At 38.2% G+C, this 25,543-nt stretch overlaps 1 protein-coding gene across 2 annotated transcripts; it reads right to left on the bottom strand.

The window, feature by feature from the left end:
• Positions 1 to 5,806: 5,806 nt before the first annotated feature.
• On the bottom strand, positions 5,807 to 25,082 carry LOC107673086 (rho guanine nucleotide exchange factor 19-like). 2 transcript variants are annotated; one of them, XM_016466539.1, is made up of 16 exons: positions 24,572 to 25,082; positions 12,403 to 13,057; positions 11,511 to 12,035; positions 11,235 to 11,367; positions 11,063 to 11,142; positions 10,738 to 10,976; positions 10,461 to 10,621; positions 10,211 to 10,363; positions 9,966 to 10,095; positions 9,722 to 9,796; positions 9,559 to 9,648; positions 8,988 to 9,151; positions 8,453 to 8,611; positions 8,209 to 8,288; positions 6,254 to 6,358; positions 5,807 to 6,140 (listed from the first exon to the last, which is right to left on the bottom strand). In XM_016466539.1, the coding sequence occupies exons 2-16, from the start codon at positions 13,034 to 13,036 to the stop codon at positions 5,983 to 5,985; spliced, it is 2,886 nt and encodes a 961-aa protein (XP_016322025.1). In that variant the 5' UTR covers positions 13,037 to 13,057; positions 24,572 to 25,082; the 3' UTR covers positions 5,807 to 5,982. The 2 variants fall into 2 exon arrangements, with proteins under 2 accessions (XP_016322025.1, XP_016322026.1); XM_016466540.1 differs by having other exon boundaries at positions 8,209 to 8,282.
• Between the last annotated feature and the right edge of the window lie 461 nt (positions 25,083 to 25,543).

Below are 25,543 nucleotides of genomic sequence, written 5' to 3'. Positions count from 1 at the left end.
TTCAATGTAATGATCTTCGAGCCACTTCTTTATCACTCTTGCTTTGTGACATGGTGCTCCATCATGCTGGAAAATGCACGGATCATCACCAAATTGCTCATGGATCGTTGGAAGAAGTGGCTCTTGCAGGACGTTTTGATTCCATTGTTTATTCATGTTAGTGTTTTTGGGCAGAATTATGAGAGAACCCACTCCCTTGGTTGAAAAGCAACCCCACACATGGATGGTCTCAGGATGCTTCACTGTTGGCACGTCACAGGACTCATGGTAGCGTTCACCTTTTACTCTCAGAACAATCGATTTTCCAGATGTCCCAAACAGTCGGAAGGGAGCTTCATCAGAGAAAATAACTTTGCACCAGTCTTCTGCTGTCCAATCCTTGTACTTCCTGCAGAATTTCTTGACGTTTTTCTTGGAGAGAAGTGGCTTCTTTGCTGCCCTTCTTGACACCAGGCCGTTGTCCAAAAGTCTTGGCCTCACTGTGCGTGCAGATGCTCTCACACCAACCTGCTGCCATTCCTGAGCAAGCTTTGCACTGCTGGTGACACGATTCTGTAGCTGACTCCTCAGGAGGAGACAGTCCTGGCGCTTGCTGGACACTCTGGGACATCCTGAAGACATCTTCACTGCAGTCGAACCTCTCTCCTTGAAGTTCTTGATGATCCGGTATATGGTTCTTTCAGGTGCAATATTCTTTGTAGCAATTTCCTTGCATGTGAGGCCATTTTGATGCAAAGCGATGATGGCTATGATTGGTTTCTTTGGAGGTAACCATTGCTAACAAGAACACAATGATTGGAAGCGCTTCTTCCCTCCTTTTATAGCAATCAGTCTGCTCTTACAATCTATTTAGTATGATAGTGATTTTAGCTGACTAGTACTCATTCACACTCTCACATGCGCTGCTGATATGATTATTCAATTATTGTTAGCGGGTCATTTTGTGTCAGGATCAAAAAAGAGTGAAATTTGTTTTTTTTTTGTGTGAAAAGTTCATTTTTTGGCTAATGAAGCTTTTAGCAATTATTTAAAATGCATTTGATCACTCTACACAATAATCTAAAAACAATGCAAATGAACACCACAACAGCAGCAAACTTTGCAAAACACAACATTTATGTCACTGTCAACACTTTTGGCCATGACTGTACATGACTGTACAACCGATGTTTACTTTACTCAGTGTGAGGGTTGCGAGATGGTCCTCACTGCAGAGCACAAGATCCAGGGGGCGTGGTTGGATCCAGATCCAACTCCTCCCACCTTACATATACCTAACCTACCTGTCTCCACCTCCTGATCCCTAAACCCACCCTTCTCCACCCCTAAACCTACCCATCTCCACCCCCTAGATGTGGATCCAACCACGCCCCCTGGATCTTGTGTTCTGCAGTGAGGGGCTACTGAGGTTCGCGCCGAATAAATTCCCGCGTCTTTCCACGCAAGACGGCATCCACAGCGAAATCATACAGGTGTAAGTTTTTTTTATTAATTGTTACATCGTTTACACAAATACGGTTTATACAAGCTAGTTTCCATGACAGTTTTCAACATAGATCGTTTTGTTGCTACCGAAGACAACCAGGTGCAAGCACTGTGTCAACTATTGGTGGAGTAATAGGCAAAGTCTGTCAACCTCCCGAAAATTAACCATGGTTTTACTACAAAAAAAAAAAAATCCATGGTAACCACAAATTAACCATGGTTTTGCTACACTATAATTTAACCATGGTATTTGTAGTAGAACTGTGGTTATAATGGTAGGCCTATTTAATATGGTTACTACACTTTTACTACAATAAAACTGTGGTTAATTTTCGTAAGGGTATCATAGTATGATGAGAGAGTTGAAAATAGTTAAACAGAATGGGTTATCAGCCCTACGATATTCCTTGTCAAGCCAAGTGAGTGTTGTTACCTTGCCCTGGGACGCTTTCTGTGTAGTTGCAGGTTACTGTCAGCGGAGGGCAGTGGTGTTGTGCATTTACAGTCAGACAAGAAGGGGGAGGAAAGGGCACAAAATACCATAATCATTAAAATGGCATCATACCACATGACATGCATCCCAGCAGGGTACAAAAGCGATGTAAATCGTTGTGTCTGTTCTGCTTGATAAGGATTCTGTATTGTTCTGGCATCTTGTGGTGTTCGATTTAATGGAACAATATTAGAAGATAAGGAAACAAAATATACCTGCATTTAGCAATTAGGTAGCCACAATGAACCTTCGTCTATAAGCCTACATGGCACTCAGTGAGATGCAGAGTCAACAACAGCAGAGGTAAGCTTCAGCATCACCCCAGGCAGGACTTGAACTTTTAACCTTCTGACTACCAGCCAAAATTTGTACCCAATCCAGACACTGCTTTGGTGTGTTGCCAACTGCTGTTGTAATTCCAAAAGACAGATTGAAATAAAAAATGGTGGACATGCAATATGCCAGAAATATGGTTATCATGCAAATAATCCAAAGACAGCAGAGTTATGAATTTATGATCAGCTCCAAAGCATGTATCCTTAGGACACAGTAGCAAATTATGAAATTTCATTTCGATACACAGATACATTGAGAAGATTCAGCCTTATTTCCCTTTAGCCACTGGCACCGGTATTGTGTTATTTCCAAAAATGCCCCTTAAGACTCAAAAATCCATTCAATAACTTTCATATGGTTTGGTCTGAAGATTGTGTAGCGACTTTGCTGAAGATCGGACATTGGACTCATAAGAGTATTAGTGAATTTTTTTATATATTTTTTTTTATATAGGGCATTGACATTTTCTTCTTCAGGCTTGTAGGGCCCTTAAAGTCAGCATGACATGAAAATCTATTTTCTAAATGCATCTTATTGATCTTATTGTCAACAATTCATTCATGCATATGACAGTCTCTCTGGTGACGTTTGATGCACTTCATTCAGTCTGCTTTAACCCCGTCCATTTCTTACTATAGACAAGCTCGCATTAATATCTGCCTGCATCCAATCAACAGCCAATGAAAAGAACCAAGTCTCATCCTATATATATTATATACAATATATTTAGCAATTGAAACAGTAGTAACACACGCACATATATATATATGTGTGTGTGTGTATATGTTTGTGTATGTATATATGTAAACTGCAATCCCACAACCAAAAAACACATTTAAAAAACATTTAATTCAAATCTTTCTAGATAATTAATCTATTATCTATTGAAACCCACAATAACATTTAAAATATCAGTAAGCTTAATATATGTGAAATCATTTATTGGGTACTTTCAATTGGGAGATGGTTGTCATAAACCCTAACCCCTAAATTTCAATTATGAAAATGATATTGAAATAATTTTAGCATTTTATTCCATTGTTTTTAAAAATAGCTTTTTGATTTTTGTATTTTTGTATTTTTTTTAAAGAAGTGACGTTCGTAAAAATATATATTTATATTTTCTTTGTAAATTATGAAAATGTATGCAAAAAAAATCTCACATTTTCATGTCACTATCGAAACGGTGTATGTTTTAGTCCATTGGCTGAGACTGATTTTAACTACACCCCTACATTTATGATCAGGAAATATTCCTGTGTTCCTCTCTCTTGTAGCTACATGGTGTGAGTAGATAGGTCTCATCATTTTGAGGTGTGTTATTCCATAAAATGTAGTTTTTATGTGTGTACATCTGTTCAGAACTAACCATGTGCTGATTAGCATCTTTGAGCTGGGCTCAAAAGTACTGCATCTAAAATTGTCACTACTGTAACAGTTATGACCGAAACATGTCACCATTGTTTCGGTAGTGACAAAATGGAACACATAATCCTTTATTTGGGGGAAATTAATACAATTTTTGCACAGTTGTGCACATTTTTTGTATTTTAGTGTTTTTGTATGTTACTTAAAATTCTGCAGTGTTATGTGGTCGCTACCAAAACATTACTGTCACTACCAAAAATGTGCTGTCACTACCGAAACATGGGATGTTTGTTTGGTTCAATTATATATATTCAAACTAATGAATCCTTAACTTTGAAATCAGTATGATCAACTTTTTGCCTTTTACAAAAAAAGATTGGATTCAAAATACAACAAATCTCATAAATTACACTTGAAATATTGTTAAAATTGAAATTCTTATTGATATACCTGTGTAAACTTTTTAATAAAATAGCAAAAATATATTTACAAGGTAGATGCAAGCAAAATCTTAATAGGTTAATATAACCCTTCTTATTAAATTATATATTACTGTTTCAGTATATGTGTGTGCTACTACTGTTTCAATTGCTAAATAGGCTAGATAGATACAGTAGCTAATTATTGCTGCAAACCTGAAGTTAATTTAACCTGCATGGATGAATTTTGCTACTTTGCTACTAAAACTGTAAGTACAGTGCATTATGTAAAATTGATACGAAATGTTTCACTATGATAAATGGTTTTAATTAGAACTGCATTCCTGGGCCTCTGCAGCCCGTCTCATATCGGTCTCTAACTGCAGCTTCTTTTCTGCAGCCTTTCACCTCTGATTTACAGCAGTTGGAAACCATTCAAGGTTCTTAGAACAGCTGTGACAAAGAAACTATTCTATTTACCTGCTACCCGGCTGCTTTATTGCCCCATGGGATATGAGGTGAGCCTGGAATGAAACTGATGTTTATGAGGCATGCTTTGTTGTAGCTGTGTGCATACGTGGCTGGGAATCCTGGTTACAGTAAGGTTAACTTTACACACAAATGGAAAGCTAAGCTTTTTTTTTTTTTTTGGTATTGGTCTCATACAGACCCTTGAGACACTTTCAGCTAGAATATATGCATTTATTTATTTAAAAAGTCACCATAAAGGATTATATTTCAAATGTGATTTAACATGCTCAGGATATCAGTACTCCACAAAGAAATTGCCCAAAAAATCTCTCTTACCAAAACAACAAATACACAAACAGCAGTATCACTGACATAAATAATGGTCATTATTTGAAAGAACACTTCTTGTTATTATGCCAGTACTATTTAGTAAATGATTATCTACAGAAGACTAGTGGCATAAACTAATATTTATGTTGCAACAGCAACATCGTTCAAAAAATCCAAAATTTGGTTCCAATTTTTCATTAGTAAAAGCGAGCAATTATCTATCTTTACTGTGTGGCTGTTCAGTGAATCTGCTAACAACAAGACATCGCACTTTATTTAACCAAGTCAGAGAGAAGTACTTATACACTTTTAGAGTGAAATGGCTGCTATACCACCTAAAACTAACCCATTTAAATTGGATCTTGTTATTTTGCTAAACATTTTAACAGCTGACATATCCAGATTTCATCCACCCACATGGTGAGCCTGGGACAGCTGTATTTTGAGTAGTGTTCGTCTATGGACTGTCAGAAAGCGCAGCACGCTACATGCAGTAACAACACATGCATTTCTTTGCAAGCGAGCCGTAGAAGGTAACTAAGGTAATATCGCTTGAAGAGCTAGGGATACTTAAAATCTGAAGTGCAAAACTCTTAATTGATTATGGAGGACTAGTAGCATCAAATAAGGATTGAATCAATAATTCATTAAATTGAAAATAGATATGTAAAACTAATTAAAAAAAAAACAATTTGTAAAATTGAATTCATACAATAACTTTTTTAACATTTAGTTTTAACATTTAAAACCTTTTTTAAAATGAATCATATTATTTTATCTTAATATTCAACCATGATTTTAAAAATTAATTAAATATTTTAAATACATTTGTAAAACTTTGCAAAGTGATTTATTTAGATGTTTATTTTCAGTTTAATAAATTAATTGATTTTTTTTTATGTGGCACTTTTTGTTCTCCATAGATTCAATGCATAGTTTAGATTTTTACAGCATACCTTAAAGCTAACATGTTAGCCATGGAATATTCACACAGATTTGCAGTGATGTACAAATTTACTCTGGATTGTTAAATTAGATGCAAGAAGCTTTAAGTGAAACAATGTCCCATACTTCAAGGTCTCAGAGAGTCTCTCCCTCTAATTTTTGTGAGACACATTTAATGCGAATGTTTTCACGGAGATTTCGCAAACGAGCACTGCGGCTTGTGATCTCCTCCACATAAGTTTTGGGGAACCAGCCCCGCTCTCCATCCGACAACCGGATCCCCTCCACCCACCCTGTGAATTGAAAACATAAAACATCATTTATCTCTTCTTTGCAGTCCTCCAGCTTCTCTTCTTCAAAGGGAAAAATGGAGTGTAGCCAGAGGAAGGGAAATTATTTTCCTTACCATCACTTGTAATTGTTACAGCTTGAAGGATGTCTGCCTTCTCCAGCGTTAACTCATCATGCTCCTGAGACTGGTAGCTCTTGATGCACTGGACTTGAGATAGATCTATACAGACAAATGCAGACATTAAGTTTAAATATTTTGGTCACACTTTATTTTAAGGTACAATTCTCGCCATTAACAAACAATTAACACATTTTTGCCTCAAACTCCTTTTTGGCTGCATATTAATAGTTAGCAGTGGCGGCTCGTCGGGGGAGGCAGGGGAGGCACAGCTTCCCCAAAAGTTTGAGGTGAAAATGGGAGGAGGACGATTTAAAGTTAATAAAATTCACAATTCATTTCAGTTCATGTCTCAGAATGTGTATTTTTTGTTTGTAATTTCACAGCTGTAATACCATAACATGTTAATGAAGTTGGAAAGCGCCGCTTTTCTATCACGAATGTGCCGAAACTGCTGATGTAATTACAACCGCTAATGTTAGAGAAGGGGAGGGGGAGGCCAGGGGAGAGCTGAGCTCTCGTGCCTCCGTTGGTAAAACAAATTAGCCAATCACCATCGAGTGTTCACTTTCAGCGCTGAGGAGTGTTGAGAAAAGAAACCTCGCAGGGGAGGCTAGCCTCCCTTCTTGTATATAAACCAATCATCATAGAGACGTAAATTACGTGATATTAGTTTAAACGTCTTCCGTTGCGCTGATAATGTACCAAGTACTTATGATGAGTAGTGATATTGAATATTTGATCACCAACAGATTTACCAAGCAGTCATTTAAACAGTATATATACAAATTTTAAAAAAGGGAAAACATGCCTAAGCTGGATATAGGCTACAGCAGTCGGCTTAATTAAATAGCACAACAGGCAGCTCTCTTTTTAACCAAAAAGCCATTTTAAAGTGGTTAAGCAAATAATAATAATAATAATCGGCAGGGATCCCAGACCAATACAATTTGTGCGCCTCCTCTATTTTAAAACCCACGAGCCGCCACTGATAGTTAGTAAGGTAGTTGTTAAGTTTAGGTATTGGGTAGGATTAGGGATGTAGAATATGGTCATGCAGAATATTTGCTTTATAAGTACTAATTACTTATAACAGCCAATATGTTAATAATAGGCATGCTAATAAGCAACTAGTTAATGAAAGTGAAAGTGAAGTGACATGGTGACCCATACTCGGAATTAGTGCTCTGCATTTATCCCATCCAAAGTGCACACACACACAGCAGTGAACACACACACACTGTGAACACACACCCGGAGCAGTGGGCAGCCATTTTTTTGCTGCGGTGCCCGGGGAGCAGTTGGGGGTTCGGTGCCTTGCTCAAGGGCACCTCAGTCATGGTATTGAAGGTGGGAGAGAGCGCTGTACATTCACTCCCCCCACCTACAATCCCTGCCGGTACGAGACTCAAACCCGCAACCTTGGGTTACGAGTCCGACTCTCTAACCATTAGGCCACGACTTCCCTCACTTCTAATAGTGAGAATTGGTTAAAAAAAAAAAAAAAACCTATGTTTTTGTTCAACAGAAGAAATATGGTCGTACAGGTTTGGAAAGACATGATAGTGAGTAAATGATGAGACAATTTCCATTTTTGGGTGAACTATTCCTTTTAGAGTTTTATTTGAGGTACTTAGTTCACAAGTAAACAGGATATTCTTGAGCAGAACTGTATAACCCACTGTTTTCAATGTTATGTCAGTGAAATAACTGATGACTTTGTATGTTAGGCAGAACAGTCCAAACTGCTTATTTTAACATTGCCAAACTTTTGACTTTCATCATAAAGTATCTGGACTATCTGGTACACACTGCAGCTTAACTTGGCGATTATCCACCTAATGCTGCCAGCCACAATTCACTTTCTACATACCATTTAAATAATAGTTTTAAGTTTGAAATGTAGTTAAATCTGAAATGCATGACAAGAGTGAGACAAAGAAGTTACACACCATCATTCTCATTGGTCTGCTCAGTAGCTGTCTTTGGATCGGAGGGAAACATGGCTGTTATCCACCTCTGTTTGCTGCTCCTACATATAAAACAAAATGTTCTTGACTTCGTTTTAAACTTAGTTTTATGCATCCTGTGAGGACATATTTCCTGGTGTGGCTCATTTTCTAGGAACACTCAGATCTATTTGTCAGTGACAGGATTTTGGATGTTAATATTTGCGAATGATGTGAATGTACTCACTCTGTGGGTGACTTGAGCAGAATCTGGTGTTTTAGCTGTTGGCCCTCACATAACTGCAGATAGAAGATGAAGCCTGAGATTCCCTGAAGTTTCTGGCTTAGATCTTTCACCTTGAGGTCCTCAATCTTTGCATGTACAAACACAATGAACTTCCACGTGCTGTGACAGGGTAGAGAGGGGACAGATTTTGTAGCAGAGAAATATCATTTAAAGGGGTCATAGGATGCCCATTTTCCACAAGTTGATATGATTCTTTAGGGTCTTAATGAAAAGTCTATAACATAGTTTGGTTAAAATTTCTCAATGGTAGTGTAAAAAAACACCTTTTTTACCCTGTCAAAAACAGCTCTTTTCACACACTGCCAACACACATTTCAGTTCAAACAACTTGTAAAAGTGCATGTAGCATCCTATGACCCCTTTAAACAAGGTTTTCAGCTGGGTTTGCTTCAGGATCCAGATACTACATTGGACATTAAAGGACACATTTGTTAGTTTTCTCATTTTATTTGTCTCTCTTTCCCATTAGACTTACTCCTTCCTTCGGGACAGCAGAAGACAGTCATTAAACAGGTGAAGGTACACAGGCCGAGTGGTAAGTTTAAACTTGGACCCAGAAATACTCAAGTTCTGCGTGTCCACTTCTAGCAGTTCACCATGTTTGACCAACCAACGAGACTGAGAGATGAGAGGAAAAATCTAAAATAAAAGAAAACAAACACATAAACTGACAAGCCAGTAATATGAAAACATGTTCATGTACTTATTCAAACTGATTTTTGAATGCAACTTCCAAAAGCAATTATTTATTTGGATACTTGAACTATTGTAAGTCAAGTCTTTAATTACATTTAGTCATGTGATATTTATTGTGTGACATTTAGACCCTCAAAATGCACCTTTTTCAGTTACTAACTGTTTATGGAAAGAACTAAGTAGTCAAAAAAAATCCCTTATTGGTAATGTCATACTTTGCGAATGGCACAAAATGAGCAAGGGCTGCCACTGGCACCTCAATAAAAAAAATTAAAATTGGTTAATGATGCCCTTGCATGATATACAATACATATCTAATTAAACATTAGAATGAATGCTAAATGTTAGACCTTGCCCTCAAAGTGAATTTTCTTGTTTAGATGAATTAGTTCTTCCATCCTCTTCATGGACTGCACACTGGAGTTACATTCCTTTATTATCTAGTGAAACAGACCAGATTTAGTTTTAATTTTCATATACTCCAAAAACATGGTCCTCTCTTACTCTACTCACCTTTTTGAGCTCATTAAGTGCTTTGGTGGCAGTGTCCTCATCTCGTGATCCAGGCGTTGTCCTCTTTAGGATATTCTATAATGGACACAGTTCATTACCACAATACAGTTTAATTGATGAACTTTGTAAGCCTTGTTCTAAAGCTTGATAATAGTTTTCAACTTTTAAGATAGCTTTGCAAAATATAAAAGATGGAGACTCTGCCCTCTATCACTATCACATTTGGATGTGCATGATGGAATACCTCCACTAGCATTTTGAGGCGTGTGATCCTTTGAAAAGGAAGGATAAGGAATGATGTAAGAGGCAGTCTCTGGCATATTGGGTCCTCTTCCAGGCGGGCAAGGATTCCAGGGAAACGGGGATTCTCTTGCCTAAGAAAACACCACAAAGCAAATGAATAAAACTCTTTAACAGCAGTAATGCAATATGCAATATACACATTGTTATGCTTGTTAGATAACAGTTTTACAGTAAAAGACTGCTTACAATAGCCGCTGATAGGTCTGTTCCTGATAGGCTTGATTGGTGACGTAAGGCAGATACACCCTCCGCAGTGCAGGACAGTGGACAAGGACAATGTCACACACATCAAAACGCAGAATGTCTCCTTCTAACCTGTGCTCCAAATCTTGAAGAAATCTGTGGACATGAGGAGAATTGAAACAGGGATAGTTTGCATATCTGAAGAAATCTTACTCTTTCAAAAATAGCAAAATTGTAGTTATTCTTTATTCACCTCTCACTGACTTCTTTCACATCAGGCAGTTTGGAGAAGAGCCACTGCCTCTCCTGTGTCCCAAGACACTCACACAGCTCAGGAGACATCATGAAATGGTCAACTGCAATAGACAAGCTGCGTATGTATGAGGCCTCCGACGTCACCAACTCAAACTTGGCCTAAAATGAGAAAACAAGTGAAGATAAAATTAATTGTTTCTTTCTCAGCAAAATGTGCTGGTTGATAAAAAACAAAACAAAACCAAAAAAACAGACTTTCAGAATGTTGGAGTCACCTCCTGCAGTTTACGCTCTTCATTGCTGAAGTTGTCAAGTTGTCCACTGGACCGAACATCAGGAATATCTTGCCAAAGGGAAAAGGCGGAGCCTCGAGATGAGCGGAATGAACTGGATGGAGACAGGTTGCAAGAGGACACGGAGTCTCCTCTTTCCTCATCGGGTCCTGGCTCTGCTCCCTGCTGCCTTTGTATCTCTCTGTTAATAGCAACGTCACTGTATTCCTGATACAAGATCACTGAGAGAGAGAGGAAGAGAAATCTGGTAAATAATACTATATATATGTATATATCAAATTCCAGATTTATTGTTTTTTGGACTTACAGTTTGGCAAGAAGCGTGACAGGCGTTTAGAGCTACTGGGAGGACTATCTCCATCCTCATCAATGGAAACCTTTCTCATACTGTGAAAGAACGGTAGAAATGTTAAATGTTAAAACACAACGTGTTATATTCTACTCACTGCTTTTGATCTTTAGCTGAGTTTTAGAGCCACCTTTGCTTGGTACTTCTCCTTTGCTGTGGCAGATTACAGTCAGCAGAGGGCAGAGGTGGTGCAGACCCCACCGGACTATGTGGTGCACTGTCACTTGATCCCCCTGAGAAGCGATGTCTGGAGCTGGGTTTGTCTACAAACAGACAAGGGAGGGAGAAGGTATACAAAAGCAATAAAGCTGAAAATATAGCACTGAAGTGTGATAATGACATCCCAGCAAAAGACTTTCACAATAAAGTCTTTCATTGGGCTAATCAGTCCTGATGAGTCACTTACTGTCTGAGCTGAGGTTTCCAGACAGGTGGCGGTCCCGGGAGGCCACACGAGCAGAAAGAGACTTGCCTAGCTTAAGGGTAAAAGAGTTTTTCCTCTGGGAGAGTTGTAGACGAGAGATGAGCTCAGAGGCAGAGAAGCGCCGGCGCTCGTTGTCTGCTGAGCGAGAACGGGACAGAGGCAGCGAGGTCCCACTGTTAAGGGCAGGGCCTTCCAGAGTCCCACAGTCCTCCAGGCCCAACCTCTGCCTCCCCCCATCATTTACACCCCCCTCCAATCTGGCACCCTCCTGAAGGGGATCTAAGAAAGGTTTCGGAGGCATCGGTAAGGCAAGAAGAGAAAGGTCCTCATCTACCCCTGGGAGAGAGCTGGAACTATTGGATGTGGGTATGGTAGAACCCACCATTCCAAGGCCTCCTTCTACGAATGATTCGAAGGATGTTGGAAGCAGGTAATCACACTCCACGCCTGGGCTGCTGAGAGACCCATCATTCATAGTGTCTGGAGAGTACACCCTCATCTTACGCCCTATTAACGACAAGGCATATTGAGTGGAACCATCCACTTGTACATTCATCTCTAGTTTTAACAGACACAATCACTTTAGCACATTAGGTCCCAGCCTTGTTGCTGGAGACCTGTCAGCAGCAAAGATTTTGGACGTCTCCCTTATCATATAAACATGTTTCAATTCATCAACCTTTTAGTAGAGACTCCCAACATCCAGAATGTGTACTGTATTTAGGAGCCTCCAGATAACAGCAGAATCATCTATCAGAAAGCTCTTGCACAGTTTCGAGAGGTGAAAGTAACCCTGCACTATAACAAACTATTTGTTGTTTAAAGCAGGAATGTAGGAACAACGTGTCAAGACTTAAATGAGAGAGGCACTTACTTATGGACTTCTCCTTTATGGATCCCAAAGATGTGCGTCTTTGAGGGCGAAATGGGTCCAAACTCTGGAACTCTAAGGGGGAAGAAGGGGAGCTCTGCTGCTGAGGCTCCAAAGAGTTCCTGTTCTCAGGTACATATGTAGAGGACAGAGGCAGAAACAAGTCTCGAGAACGGAGTCCCTTAACTCCTGGTTCAGGTTTTTCATAAACTGTTTCAGGTAAGGCAGTAATGGGTGTCCATGTCTGATTGTGAACCCCTTCCACATTATTGCTATCCTGGGTCAAATAATTGTCCAGTGTTGTGTCTGTACTCCCATTCTTGGCAAAATCAGATGGACTGTGTCCATTGCATCTGACAGGCTTGGAGCAAAGAGAGGAACTACAGTTTTCCGGTGTGCATGATTGGAAATCATTAACTCTTGGTTGTTGAAGGTCAATGAAGGCCAACGTCTCTTGCTGACACACGGCAATGTGTTGATGCTGTCGCAGGAGAGGCCTACCTTCCCTAGAGTCGCTCAGAGCCTGGGTCTCAACTGAGCCTGGGAACCACATGTCAGAGCTCTCGCCTCTGCAATGGAACGCTTGGAGGTGAGGCTGGAAATCAAGGAGAGGAGAGAATCCATAGCCGGGGAGCATGGCTCAGGAGGCACATGGGTACTGCAAAGAAATTGGGAAACAAACATAGTAAGAAAAAAAATGTAAGGTATTATAACTCATGTACCCACATAACTATTGTCTTGACAGATGCCGCATCTTCACTTTGGATGGGTTAAATGCAGAGCACTAATTCCAAGTATGGGTCACCATACTTGGCCACATGTCACTTCACATGTCACTTCACTTGAGCATAGTGGATTAGATCCCTCTGGCCAATGCTTTTGTTGTGCCAGCACAGATTTATGCACAGTAAAGCTTGGCTCATCTCTGCAGTTCTTAGTGGATTTGGTGTTCCACTGGGTAAAGTTAAGTCTCTCTGAACAGGCTCCGCTCTTCCCCCCGTGTCAGACTTGGCTCAGTCGCTGCCGCTGCATCTTCCTGTTCTAATTAAAGAGCGCAGCATGCAGCCCTCATCCTCTATACTTATCTACATCATTTACAGCTGAATCCCTTACTCAAAACTTCTTCTGTAGTGCAGCTTCTGCATGAAGATGTCAAGGCAGTCACATGAGGACACTTCAGTCTCTCCAACTATGATAATGGGCAAGTGTCTAGTCTTGCTTGCAGCTTATACCTGAGATGGAATGCTTCATGAAAAAGACCCTGACTGAGAAGGTCATCTTGGAAGAGTTTTTTCTTCGTACATATTTCCCATGTTTCCAAACAGCTCTCTATTTACCCAAACAAATCTGGGTCATGGGAGAAGCAACGCTTATTAGTATTCAGTGTCTTGCCCTCAGGGACGGGCAAGCCTGAGATAGCTTGAGCTATGACATTTCCTGGGCTATTAAAGCAGTGAAGGCTCAGCAAACTGTCAGTGCTGATGACCCACATCTGCCTTATTCACTGACCCATGAAATAAAGAGAGATGTTTTCTAAACTTGGAAATGAAATCCAGCCAAGGATGCTAGTTGGGTTGCCCCTGGGTGCCTTAGACTCTACCTTACATGCAATTTATGTGTCAACATGTCATCAACCAAAAAATATAATGTAAAACTGAATAAATCATTGTTTACTGTGATAGTTTTGAAACAATCTATTGTTAATCTTCAAAACCCTCAAACAATATCTGTAGAACATCTTTTTTTTTTTTTTTTTTTTTGAGGACACAAAAGAACCTGAGTCTCCCCCATCTCAATTTCTCTTTTAAGCTGAATGTACACGCAGCTAAATCCAACTGCACGATTCAACATGATCCACAAGCAGACATACTCACAAAAACACAATCTGACCCTCTGTACTGATAAAACCTATACCCACATCTGTACAACAAACACACTGCACAAATGGTTACCTGTTCCCTACTCTAAACAAAGGTCTCTTTATTTCTCCAGATAGAGAATGCTGTTAGGTGCACAGGACATGTGAGATTTTAGGAACAAATCTGGATTCTTTACATGCACACACAGAAATACAAATCAGTTGGTCAGTTGGTATTCTTTGTTGAACGTCTTCGTAATTTGTAATCAAAATATAATTACTTTATTTATTTCTCTGAAATGACTTTTCTTTTCTGCTCATGTAATGGATAATGTAAGCCAATAGCCAAAGAGCTATTAAGGCAATGCTTTAACAAACTCACATTTGCCCTACGGTATTTCTCGCTAAAATATCCCATGTCACTTAGAAATATGTCAAATCATGCAAGCAACACTTGGGAACCATTGTAAAATATAACTGTAAAACCCTTTACTGTGCTACACAAATTAAATGTACTGTACAAATAGCAGGAGTAATTTTGTGAATGCTGTGCGTGGCTAATACTATAAAACAAATTCAATAATACACTATATTACAGCCCATTACAATACAGCTATTCCATACATTCAGATTGATGTCTTACCCATTTGACAATTTTTAGTAAAATGGAATACAGCCCATTACAATACAGCTATTCCATACATTCAGATTGATGTCTTACCCATTTGACAATTTTTAGTAAAATCCACCATGTAATTTTCCATGTTCTCAACATGTTATTTCCTTATGTTTTGGTCTTTGTTGTATACATTCTCCCTGTAAGTTTAGAGGGTTCCTGTAAGTCAGGGCGTCAACAAAGTAAATTAATAGAAAACTGCCATCTTCTTCATTGTAGCTACAGTATATGATTAAAGAAAACAATGCTGCAAAAGCACATGGAAGCTGATAGCAACCACATGAATCCATAAATATGTACATATTCATCAATGTCAGCAATAACAATGAGGACAAATATTTTGTATTTGAAATAAAGCAAAATATTTTTTTTTCATAGCGTATCTGTCACTAAATCACATTAAGTCCTCTTGTAAAATACATTTTTAGAAATAACTATACACAATGTCACAATGAAAACACCGAAAAGACCACAAATAACATTTCCCCTCTTAATTTCTAGAATTTTTTGCTTGTTTGAGCACAGGGTTTAACAGTGTGGTGTCATAGGCTTATGTTTGTATGTTATATTGCTCTGAAGCAGGCTGACACCACTGGTCTAATTGGCCTGTGACAGAGAGATCCAGGGTGCATCATGGCATCTGCCTTTCACACTCAAACACCTCAGCTCATTTTCAGCTGCTGCAACTTGACAGCAATATGAAAGTGGTAACAAAAAAAGATAGACCTGATTAGTAAAATATTAAAGGGATAGCTCACTGAAGAATTAATATTGTGAATTTATTTGCTTATTACTTCATCAAAACATTCAGGTTTTGATCATTTTGGTCAACAGTTTGGATGTTCCAAACCTAAATGTTTTGTGGATGAATTGTTGTTTTGAAAAGTACGGAAAAGTACTGTGTAACAGTTATTCAAAAAGTCTCTATTTATGTTCCATGGAAAAAGAACAGAATACAGATTTAGTACAATATGATGACTAAATAATGACAGAATTTTCACTTTCAACTGAACTGTATCTTTAATAGTTTCCTGGCATGATGTGGCCTTAAAATATACAGCACTTTTATTGTAAAAGATTAATATTTAACTTTTAAAGCTGCTAGACAGACTGTGGACCTAATTTTAAGCAACTCTGTTTGCTGCCTCTTGGACATCTTGAGGTGAAGAACACTTCTTTGTTTGTGTTTGGTGTGGGGCCTGATCCCTCAAAGTGCCCGAGGCCTTCCTCCACCTACTCCATCAAGACAGACACCGAAATCCCTTTTCACATTCATCAAAGCATTGACATTGCCTTCAACCCTCTCAACTCCAACCCAACAGAGAGAGAAGCCCATAGGTGTAACAATGCCCGGTTTAAGGTATTACTCTAACAAGCTGAGCTTCTTTAGACCACCTTGAACCCCACGGTCTCTTCTTAAAGAAAAATGTTACCACTTCTTTAGGACATCTGTGCACTCACCTTCTTTCAACATCAACACCTCCCATACTAGACACACCCTGTCAAATAAAGGAGCGTTATGCACACAAGCACTAGTGCTGAGTGTGGAAACAAAGAACTATTATTACATTGATTTTGTTCTGATTGAATAATGCATCTGTAGGATATTTAAGCAGGTACCACACTGCTTCACATTAAAGTCCAGCATAGGTTTGGTTAGGCACTTGCTTAGTCCAAAATATATTAGCACTTTCAAATCTCTTTTAAGGTTTAATTATAGACAATTAATTATGCTTTTAATCACAAGCATTACTTGTTAATGCTCATTTAATTTACATTAATTTACTGATCTACAAATCAACAAATAACCCAAAAAGCAACAAGGAAAAAAGGGGGTTAAAAAGTCTTCTAAGAAAGAAAATAAAAGCAAATTTCATTTATAAAAGTGCTTAAAATCAAGCAAAATCAAATTGACCCAAACTAATGCATGTTATTTGTGTTATTGTGAGCGATTCCTTAGTGCATGTTATTCCAAAGACAAAATAGTTTGTCGTCGAAACATAATAACTTACTCTTCTTCTGAAAATATTTTGCTTGACCATCGACGTTAGTATTTAGGCATTGTTTTAGCTAACTCACATTCGGTCTGTCTCCATTCTGATGTGTAACGCCTACTTTTGGAGATCCAATCAATTCCCAGTGGATAAAATCAAGTCCCGCCCTACAGTTCACACTTGGAAATATGTCAGATTATGAAAGTAAAATGGGTTGCAAACATCTTTGTCAGGTCATGGAATCATGATTTACAACTAAAATTGACATATGACACTCACTAGACCTGCTGATGTTTGCAAGATTTATACAGCTCAATCTGTTCTTTAATGTGCCGTTAAATTAGTCACATTTCAAAGATGACCTACTTTCACAATTCCATTCACGTCACACTCATTCACACTCAACTTCCTGTTTTCTTTCACTCACTGCTCGGGAGGTGAACCAAGCCAGGCGAATGCTCCCCCTCCCTCTGCTTTATTATATGGACAGGTAAAGACTAGTCACTCAGAGCAGCTTGTTTTGAAATGTGATCGCTACACTGCTTACACTTTGAGAATGACCATCCAGGCAGCAGACTGAAATCAGTGTTTGTGACATTTTAATATGCAGATATAACAATTTTAATGCAAAAGTGGTGCAGTATAAATAGTCTAAAGTTTTTTTTAGTTATTAAAATGCAAAAAATAATACTACAAATAAAATATAATGCATGAATATTACACAAAATAAATAATGTAAAATTAAGGTTCATTTAATTGACTAAAAACAAAAACAGTGTGCTATACTAAATTTTATTTAAATATATTTTTTAAACTTAAAAAAAAAATCTTTGGAAATCACCACATAATACCTGCATTGCTGGTATTTCTTAAGCTTTTCTCTGACAGACTGTATTCAGGTCAATCCACGTAATAAAACACACAAATTGTTTTATTCACATTAGGTCCAAGTCAGCCTGAAAAAGCCTGCAGGCTGCGTAGCTAAACAGGTGTGCGCAGAGCAGAGCCAAAGAAAAGCCTTTTACACATACCTGTAGGGCTTGGCTTTTTCAGGATCACTTTTCATAGACAAACACAAACATGTGCACCGCGCAAAAAAACAAAACTCATTTACTCCTGCACTGACACACAATTGTACAAGAATAAAGTACACAAAAATATGTCAATATATCCGCACCTCCTGTCATTAAGAATTTATTAGCTTTTTATAGACAAACAATGTTCCTGTTTTTAAACCATAAAAAGTTCCTTCAAATGACAAATAAAAAGTGCTAGTGCCCTCCAACACATTACAACAATCATAACCGGTTTCTTTTATAGTATAGTCTTGAAATCAAATGGCCTTTTGTAAAAGCAAAATGAGGACACAATAAAAATGGTTAACCATTAAGCCTTTTGTGAGCCGAAGAAAAGCAAGTTCATTATCATGGTCGACCCCCACTCCCAATAAAGATCTCTGACACTTTCCACATTCCCCAAATAACTGCGCTTCTGTCATTCCACTTAAATTGCCCAGTAAGCTGTACCCGAGTACAAACAAAGAGTCTGGTCTGTCTGAGCTCACGCAACAAGAACAGGCCTTATTTGTGTGTCTGCATCCTATCTGTGCTGACCATTGGGGGAGGCACTAATAGCGTGCAGTCACACAAACAAGGTCTGTTCTTATTGCTCCCCAAACCTCTTCCGTCACCATCTGTTCATTCTGCAGGTGAGCCCTGCTGTTTTTTTTTTTAGCCCTTACAAGCCCTTTAAGGCCAGTCAGACTAACAGAGTTGAGTGAAGGGGCTTTAGACACCCATTCCACCCCGAGTGGCCCTGTTGACCTGAATTCGGCAAGCTAACCGAGGGTAAGTGAGGAGAGAAAGTTTTTGCATGCGAAGAGCGAGGACGGAGTATTATTGGGTGTGGCATGGCGTCCTTTTCCCCAGACTGCAACTCTGGTACATGTAGGTGCAGATACAGAATCAGCCTGCCCTGTTGCCTCCAACTGACAGGTGATGGGGCAGGTGCTCCGTACGCAGGACAGACCATGGGAGGAGTTAGAGAGAACTTTATGGGATAAAATGAACTGCAAAGTCTCAGAAATGGCATGCATTACATTTAAGTCAAACGATACAAATACTATTTCTGACATGACAGTGACAAAAAGTACCGTGGTTGTACCATGGTGATTGAATACCATAGAAACCATGGAACTGAATGATTACCATATTTATATAACATGGCATGGGGGTAAATGGCGTAAAAGAACGATAAAGTAAAAATGTCTTGTGGTGTAACCATTAAAAAAATAGTAAATTTATGACCAAGTAAAAAGCATATTTTGGTTACACCTTGAACACACAAGTGTATCTTAATTATTATTTAAAAATATATACATATATAAAGAATCACTTTTTTTAAATTTTGTATTTAAATATAATTTGTAATTTGTGGTGCCGGTGCTTTGCTTTGGTGGACAAATAAATGAATGAATAACTAAATCAATTAATAATAATTATAAATAAATTATAACTATACATTTACAAAATATTTCTAAGAAATACTACCATTACATGTATAACATTTTAACATACATTATATTTATTTATTTAGTTTCATTTACAAAAAATTCTAGGAAATACTACCAAAAAATTTACAACATTGTAACATACATTTTATATCTATACATTTTACATATAAATACATATACACATACATACATACATATATATACACATACATACATACATATATATACACATACACACAAAATACTAAGAAATACTACCATTTTACTTTCATAATCGAATCAGAAATCTAATAAAAAATAAAAAAAAATAATTTGCCTTTTTCCTTTGATATAATACCCACTTATATGACCCTGACATTTATTTACGTCATGTCCTAAAAAATATCTAGATTAATTTTAATTCAGAAATTACAAGCATGCTTATCATAGTTGTGTACTCATTGCAATGTATTTCTGAATCAATTAATTCATCTGACACAAAAATGACATCTTATCATTGACCTTAAAGAGTAAAAAAAAAACAGTGTATTTTCCTTGTACACATGCCAGTTCAGTTGTATTGTTACCAAACATCCCGTGCCATCTATTGCTCCCTCCAGTCTGTTCTTATCTCTACCAGCATATATGAGCAATCCAGAGCTGCTGAGAACTATGAGAATGCAATGAGTCATACAAACACACATAGACTGGCACGGCCGAGCTGGAGGAGCGGCAAGCCGCAGGTTACGATAGACATTCCAAGGGTCTGGTCGCCCCCACTGTCTCTCTGATCTTCATATCTGCCAACATATTAACTAAAGCAAAGCACCATCAAACCACACCCTGTGGGATCCATCCATGCTCAAACACACATCCTGAAAGCTCCCCTCTTACAAATTCACTGTCTTCATGGGTCTTTAATCAGTGGAGATGAAGGAAGCAAAAATCACCTGATCTCACTCCATTCAAAAACAACCCATATTTGAGGGACATAATCACTCTAATACTAAAAGGATATCTCTTACACATCCAATGGTGTTACGAAGCAAATGCAGACAATGGTTTCTGAGGCTATGCAGGAAGTGAATGAATAGGGCAGGGAGATTTTATGATGACATGATACTTTTTTGTTTACCCCACATCCTCATGTGGGCATTCACTCATGACTCACGTAAAAAAGATCTCTTAGTTTCCAGGCAAATGACCTAAACTTGGACGTTATGAAGCCAGTTTAAGCTGTAAAGAACTCTGCTTTTTAACAATTTCGTCTGGGCAGCCAGGATAATTGCTATTCCCGCACAGCAGTGAAGAGAACATAAAGCCTTCCATCAGACAGGTGCTCGGTCATAAAGAGGACGTCGCACCCTCCCACTCAGAAAGAAAAGAAAACACTCTCCAAAACACATGCTCCACACATGGCATGAAATAATCAGTCTATATGACTTTATAAGAAAACAGACAGCTAAGTCACAGACACATTAATAGACACACAAAATGATGACGCAACAGCACTCTGAATCATGACTTCAACAGAAGGGCATATTGTCCAGATTTATGACACCTGAGTAAATAATCAAGCAAGTAGTCAGACCTATTGATTTTACTGGAAGAACTGCCATGTTATTTTCATAACTTCCCATTAGTGTTGCTATTGTTAACTAAAAATACATAAGGAAAACACTATATTAAATTATATTAAAATTAATATTAAACCCTATCAATATGAACTCAAACATTTCTTATCAAACTTTTCCAAGAGCAATTTATCTGGACTTTGCGATCCACAATTATTTTATAGCTTTTTACTCTTTTACTGCACATCAACAATGATCGCATTTGTGTCATTTTTTTTTTCGCCTAAGAAATCTATCTGGGACAAAGTTAATATGTAAATGACACATTACCTGGAACTTCATTAGGTTTTATGAGCTCTTAACATAACATCAATGCATATGCCTTCATTCCTATGTCAAACACAAATCTTTTTTGCACAATTCACTATATATATTCACTATATATCACTATATATATATATATATATATATATATATAGCTTCACACAGTACAGTACTCTGTGCTGCCATCTATCCATGTGCAGTTCTTTTACAGTGTGTTCCAGACATGCAGTCACCTGCCCATCAGCAGAAGCTCACGCATGCACACACACACTTACCATCTCTGCTCCCTGCAGCAGTAGAATATTCAGGGCTCATATCCTGCTCAATCTATCGCACTATTATGCATGCAACATTAAGTAGCTTGCAAGCGATCAGTAGCATGGCCATATTTGCATCTGATTTGATTTCTGTTAGGAGGGCTGGAGGGCAGGGTTTTTGCTTGCTCTACCAGGATTTTATAAACTGGACCATATCCCAGGCGTATCATGAGATTTGTCTACGCAGGTAATGAGTGGCAAATCAAAACATTATACTTCATGCATGAGCATCTGTTCAAGCAAGAAAAAAGTGTCTGGCAGTACAACCCAGCAGGACAGATATAAATGATAATAATATGTTTAGTGACCTTAAACATTCACCGTGTCACCCAGTAAACAAGAAGCCATAAGATAATGTCGATTAGTAACAGTAGGCAAAATAAAGCTTTAGCCATTTCTTTAAACAGCTAACAACCAGGAAGAAAATCTGAGACCACTAGTGACAATGTTTTAATTAAAAAAATAAATAAATAACATTTAAAGTTTACTTTTGATATAGTAAAAATACAAATATATGTACAGGTGCATCTCAAAAAATTTGAATATTGTGAAAAAGTTAATTTTTCTGTAACTTATTTCAAAAATGTAAACTTTCATATATTCTAGATTCATTACATGTAAAGTAAAACATTTCAAAAGTTTTTTTGGTTTAATTTTGATGATTAGAGCTTACAGCTCATGAAAGTCAAAAATCCAATATCTCAAAATATTAGAATATTTACATTTGAGTTTCATTAAATGACCATCCCTACAGTATAAATTCTGGGCATCTCTTGTTCTTTGAAACCACAATAATGGGGAAGACTGCTGACTTGGCAGTGGTCCAGAAGACAATCATTGACACCCTCCACAAAGAGGGTAAGTCACAGAAGTCATTACTGAAAGGGGTGGCTGTTCACAGAGTGCTGTATTAAAGCATATTAAATGCAAAGTTGACTGGAAGAAATTGGGTAGGAAAAGGTGCACAAGCAACAGGGATGACCGCAAGCTTGAGAATACTGTCAAGCAAAGCCGATTCAAACACTTGGGAGAGCTTCACAAGGAGTGGACTGAAGCTGGAGTCAGTGCATCAAGAGTCACCACGCTCAGACGTCTTCAGGAAAAGGGCTACACCAAGCCATTTCTGAAACAGAAACAACGTCAGAAGCATCTTACCTGGGCTAAGGAGAAAAAGAACTGGACTGTTCCTCAGTGGTCCAAAGTCCTCTTTTCTGTTTAAAGTAAATTTTGCATTTCATTTGGAAATCAAGGTCTGGAGTCTGGAGCAAGACTGGAGAGGCACAGAATCCAAGCTGCTTGAAGTCCAGTGTGAAGTTTCCGAAATCAGTAATGATTTGGGGTGCTGTGACGTCTGTTGGTGTTGGTCCATTGTGTTTTATCAAGTCCAAAGTCAATGCAGCCGTCTACGTCAGAGGCGTCTTACCTGGGCTAAGGAGAAGAAGAACTGGACTGTTGCTCAGTGGTCCAAAGTCCTCTTTTCTGTTTAAAGTAAATTTTGCATTTCATTTGGAAATCAAGGTCTGGAGTCTGGAGCAAGACTGGAGAGGCACAGAATCCAAGCTGCTTGAAGTCCAGTGTCAAGTTTCCGAAGTCAGTGATGATTTGGGGTGTCATGATATCTGCTGGTGTTAGTCCCTTGTGTTTTATCAAGTCCAAAGTCAATGCAGCTGTCTACCGGGAGATTTTTGGTTTTGGTTTGAGTTTTGGAAAGATGAGAAACAGTCGATCCAACAATACAGACGAGCTGAAGGCTCAATAGTGTTTCAGTAGAGCCACAGGCTGATCGCTTCCATGCCACACATCACTGATGATGGAATTTGTGCTAAAGGAGCCCCGACCAAGTATTGAGTGCATAAATGAACATACTTCAAAGAACCTGAACTATTCTGTTTTGCAAATCCTTTTTTTGATTGATCTTAGGAAATATTCTAATATTTTGAGATACTGGATTTTTGACTTTCATGAGCTGTAAGCTCTCATATATCATCAATATTAAAACAAAAAACTTTTGAAATGTTTTACTGTACATGTAGTGAATGCTCAATAGTGTTTCAGTAGAGCCACAGGCTGATCGCTTCCATGCCACACATCACTGATGATGGAATTTGTGCTAAAGGAGCCCCGACCAAGTATTGAGTGCATAAATGAACATACTTCAAAGAACCTGAACTATTCTGTTTTGCAAATCCTTTTTTTGATTGATCTTAGGAAATATTCTAATATTTTGAGATACTGGATTTTTGACTTTCATGAACTGTAAGCTCTAACCACCAAAATTAAACCAAAAAAAAAAAAAATGTTTGAAATGTTTTACTTTACATGTAATGAATCTAGAATATATGAAAGTTTCACTTTTTGAAATGTTACAAAAAAACCTTTTTCACGATATTCTAATTGTTTTTAGATGCACCTGTATAAAATAGAAACATAATACATTTAATTTAAATGCATTTCATTTACTAGGAATATTTTCATATGAACAACAGTTTGAGTGAACTTGAATTTAAAAACTTATATGAATTTCATACTTTCGTAGTATGACTGCAGCACACAAACTGCATGAAGTCCACAGGTTTGTGTTAAACCCGATGTTCATGTTCTCCAAAGATGATCTAAACAGATTCTTGAGCTTCAGTGGAACCAAGAACATCTGACTGTCTGTACAAAGTAGTTGACATGATCAATGCTACAAATTTACTTGATTAGTAACCTAGAAATCAGAATCTGAAATGTTTCTTCTTCATTGCATTGTTTCTTTGTTTTCAAAATCCTAAAACCTTTCATTTATTTCCTAGAGTAAATTAGATTATGAATCCAAGACTTTCAGTGTAGTCTCAGACTGTTGTTCCACTGTATATTGTAACACAAAATACAGTTTTTCCCCAAAACATCATCTAAAATGCAACAGATCTCCACAGATTTAGAAAAAAAACAGTACCTCATTTGTATCAGTGAACTGTGGGCTGGATGGGGTCCAACTCCAGTGTGCAAATCCAAGTCATCCGGGATTGTGGCTGAGGTGTTTTAGTGTCCATGACTGCCTTGTGTTCCTCTCGGTTACTTTGTTTCCCCTCAGCTGCACTCAAACTCAATCAACAATGCTGCAGCTTGAGCCCAGATGATCCGAGTGTTCTCTTCAATCCCCTTCACACACAAAAATACAGTTGACAGCAGACAAATAAAACCCTAATAACTGTTCTAGCTACTCAAAATCACAGAATTATCCTCCATATCGTTCCTTTTCCCTCATATTTCCCCCTCTCTCCAGCAACAAATGAAGACAGACATTTGTCCTGCTCTCTTGCGCTGTCTCTGGCTCCCTCGTGCACTTATTTATGGTTTAATTTCTAACACCTGCCAGCAGAGGAAAAAGAAAGAGGTGCAAGCTATCGTCTGGTTCAGAGGAGAGTCCTTCCTGCCAAGGAGGGAGAAAGAGCATGAGTGTGTGTGTGTGTGGGTCTGGATTCCTGTGTGTCAACAGCAGTACTTTGCAAGTGGATAGCAGGCGGTCGGTAAGGAGGGTTAGTTTGATGGGGGCGTGAGATAGAGGGTGGGAAGAAGACTGTATGCGAATATCCATGCATGCGAGTGTGTGCATGTGTGTGTGTGTGTATAATTAGGTAAGTATCAGTTTGAAGATAGCAAGTAGCTGAGAGGGCATGCCGAAACTCACTCAGATATGCTCTTTAAAACTTCTTTAACTCCTCTCCCTTTTACACACCTCATTTATTCACTTTAGAAGAACTGAAAGAGTAATTTATCAAGCAAGCACGTGTGAAAGTCTAGAAGATCAGCCAAAAAAAAAAAATCATTGAACTGTTTGGGAAACAAAACCTATTCATGTTAATCTCCGGCCGATTATTGACGTGTTTGCACTGAGAAATTAGTTTATTCAAGAGTGAAAGCACAT

This window comes from Sinocyclocheilus anshuiensis, unplaced genomic scaffold, assembly GCF_001515605.1.
Source record: "Sinocyclocheilus anshuiensis isolate Anshui unplaced genomic scaffold, SAMN03320099.WGS_v1.1 scaffold364, whole genome shotgun sequence".
In the NCBI taxonomy this organism is placed as follows: Eukaryota; Metazoa; Chordata; class Actinopteri; order Cypriniformes; family Cyprinidae; genus Sinocyclocheilus; species Sinocyclocheilus anshuiensis.
The sequence above is the reverse complement of the archived record's forward strand: the minus strand, read 5'-3'. Positions and strand labels throughout refer to the sequence as shown.

Excerpts from the sequence above, each read along its gene's own strand:
- LOC107673086 (XM_016466539.1), bottom strand. The coding sequence starts at position 13,036 with ATGCTCCCCGGCTATGGATTCTCTCCTCTCCTTGATTTCCAGCCTCAC. Across the intron at positions 10,096-10,210 it reads CAGACCTATCAGCGGCTATT|GCAAGAGAATCCCCGTTTCC; the intron begins GTAAGCAGTCTT and ends GTGTTTTCTTAG. Across the intron at positions 9,797-9,965 it reads GCCTCAAAATGCTAGTGGAG|AATATCCTAAAGAGGACAAC; the intron begins GTATTCCATCAT and ends TGTCCATTATAG.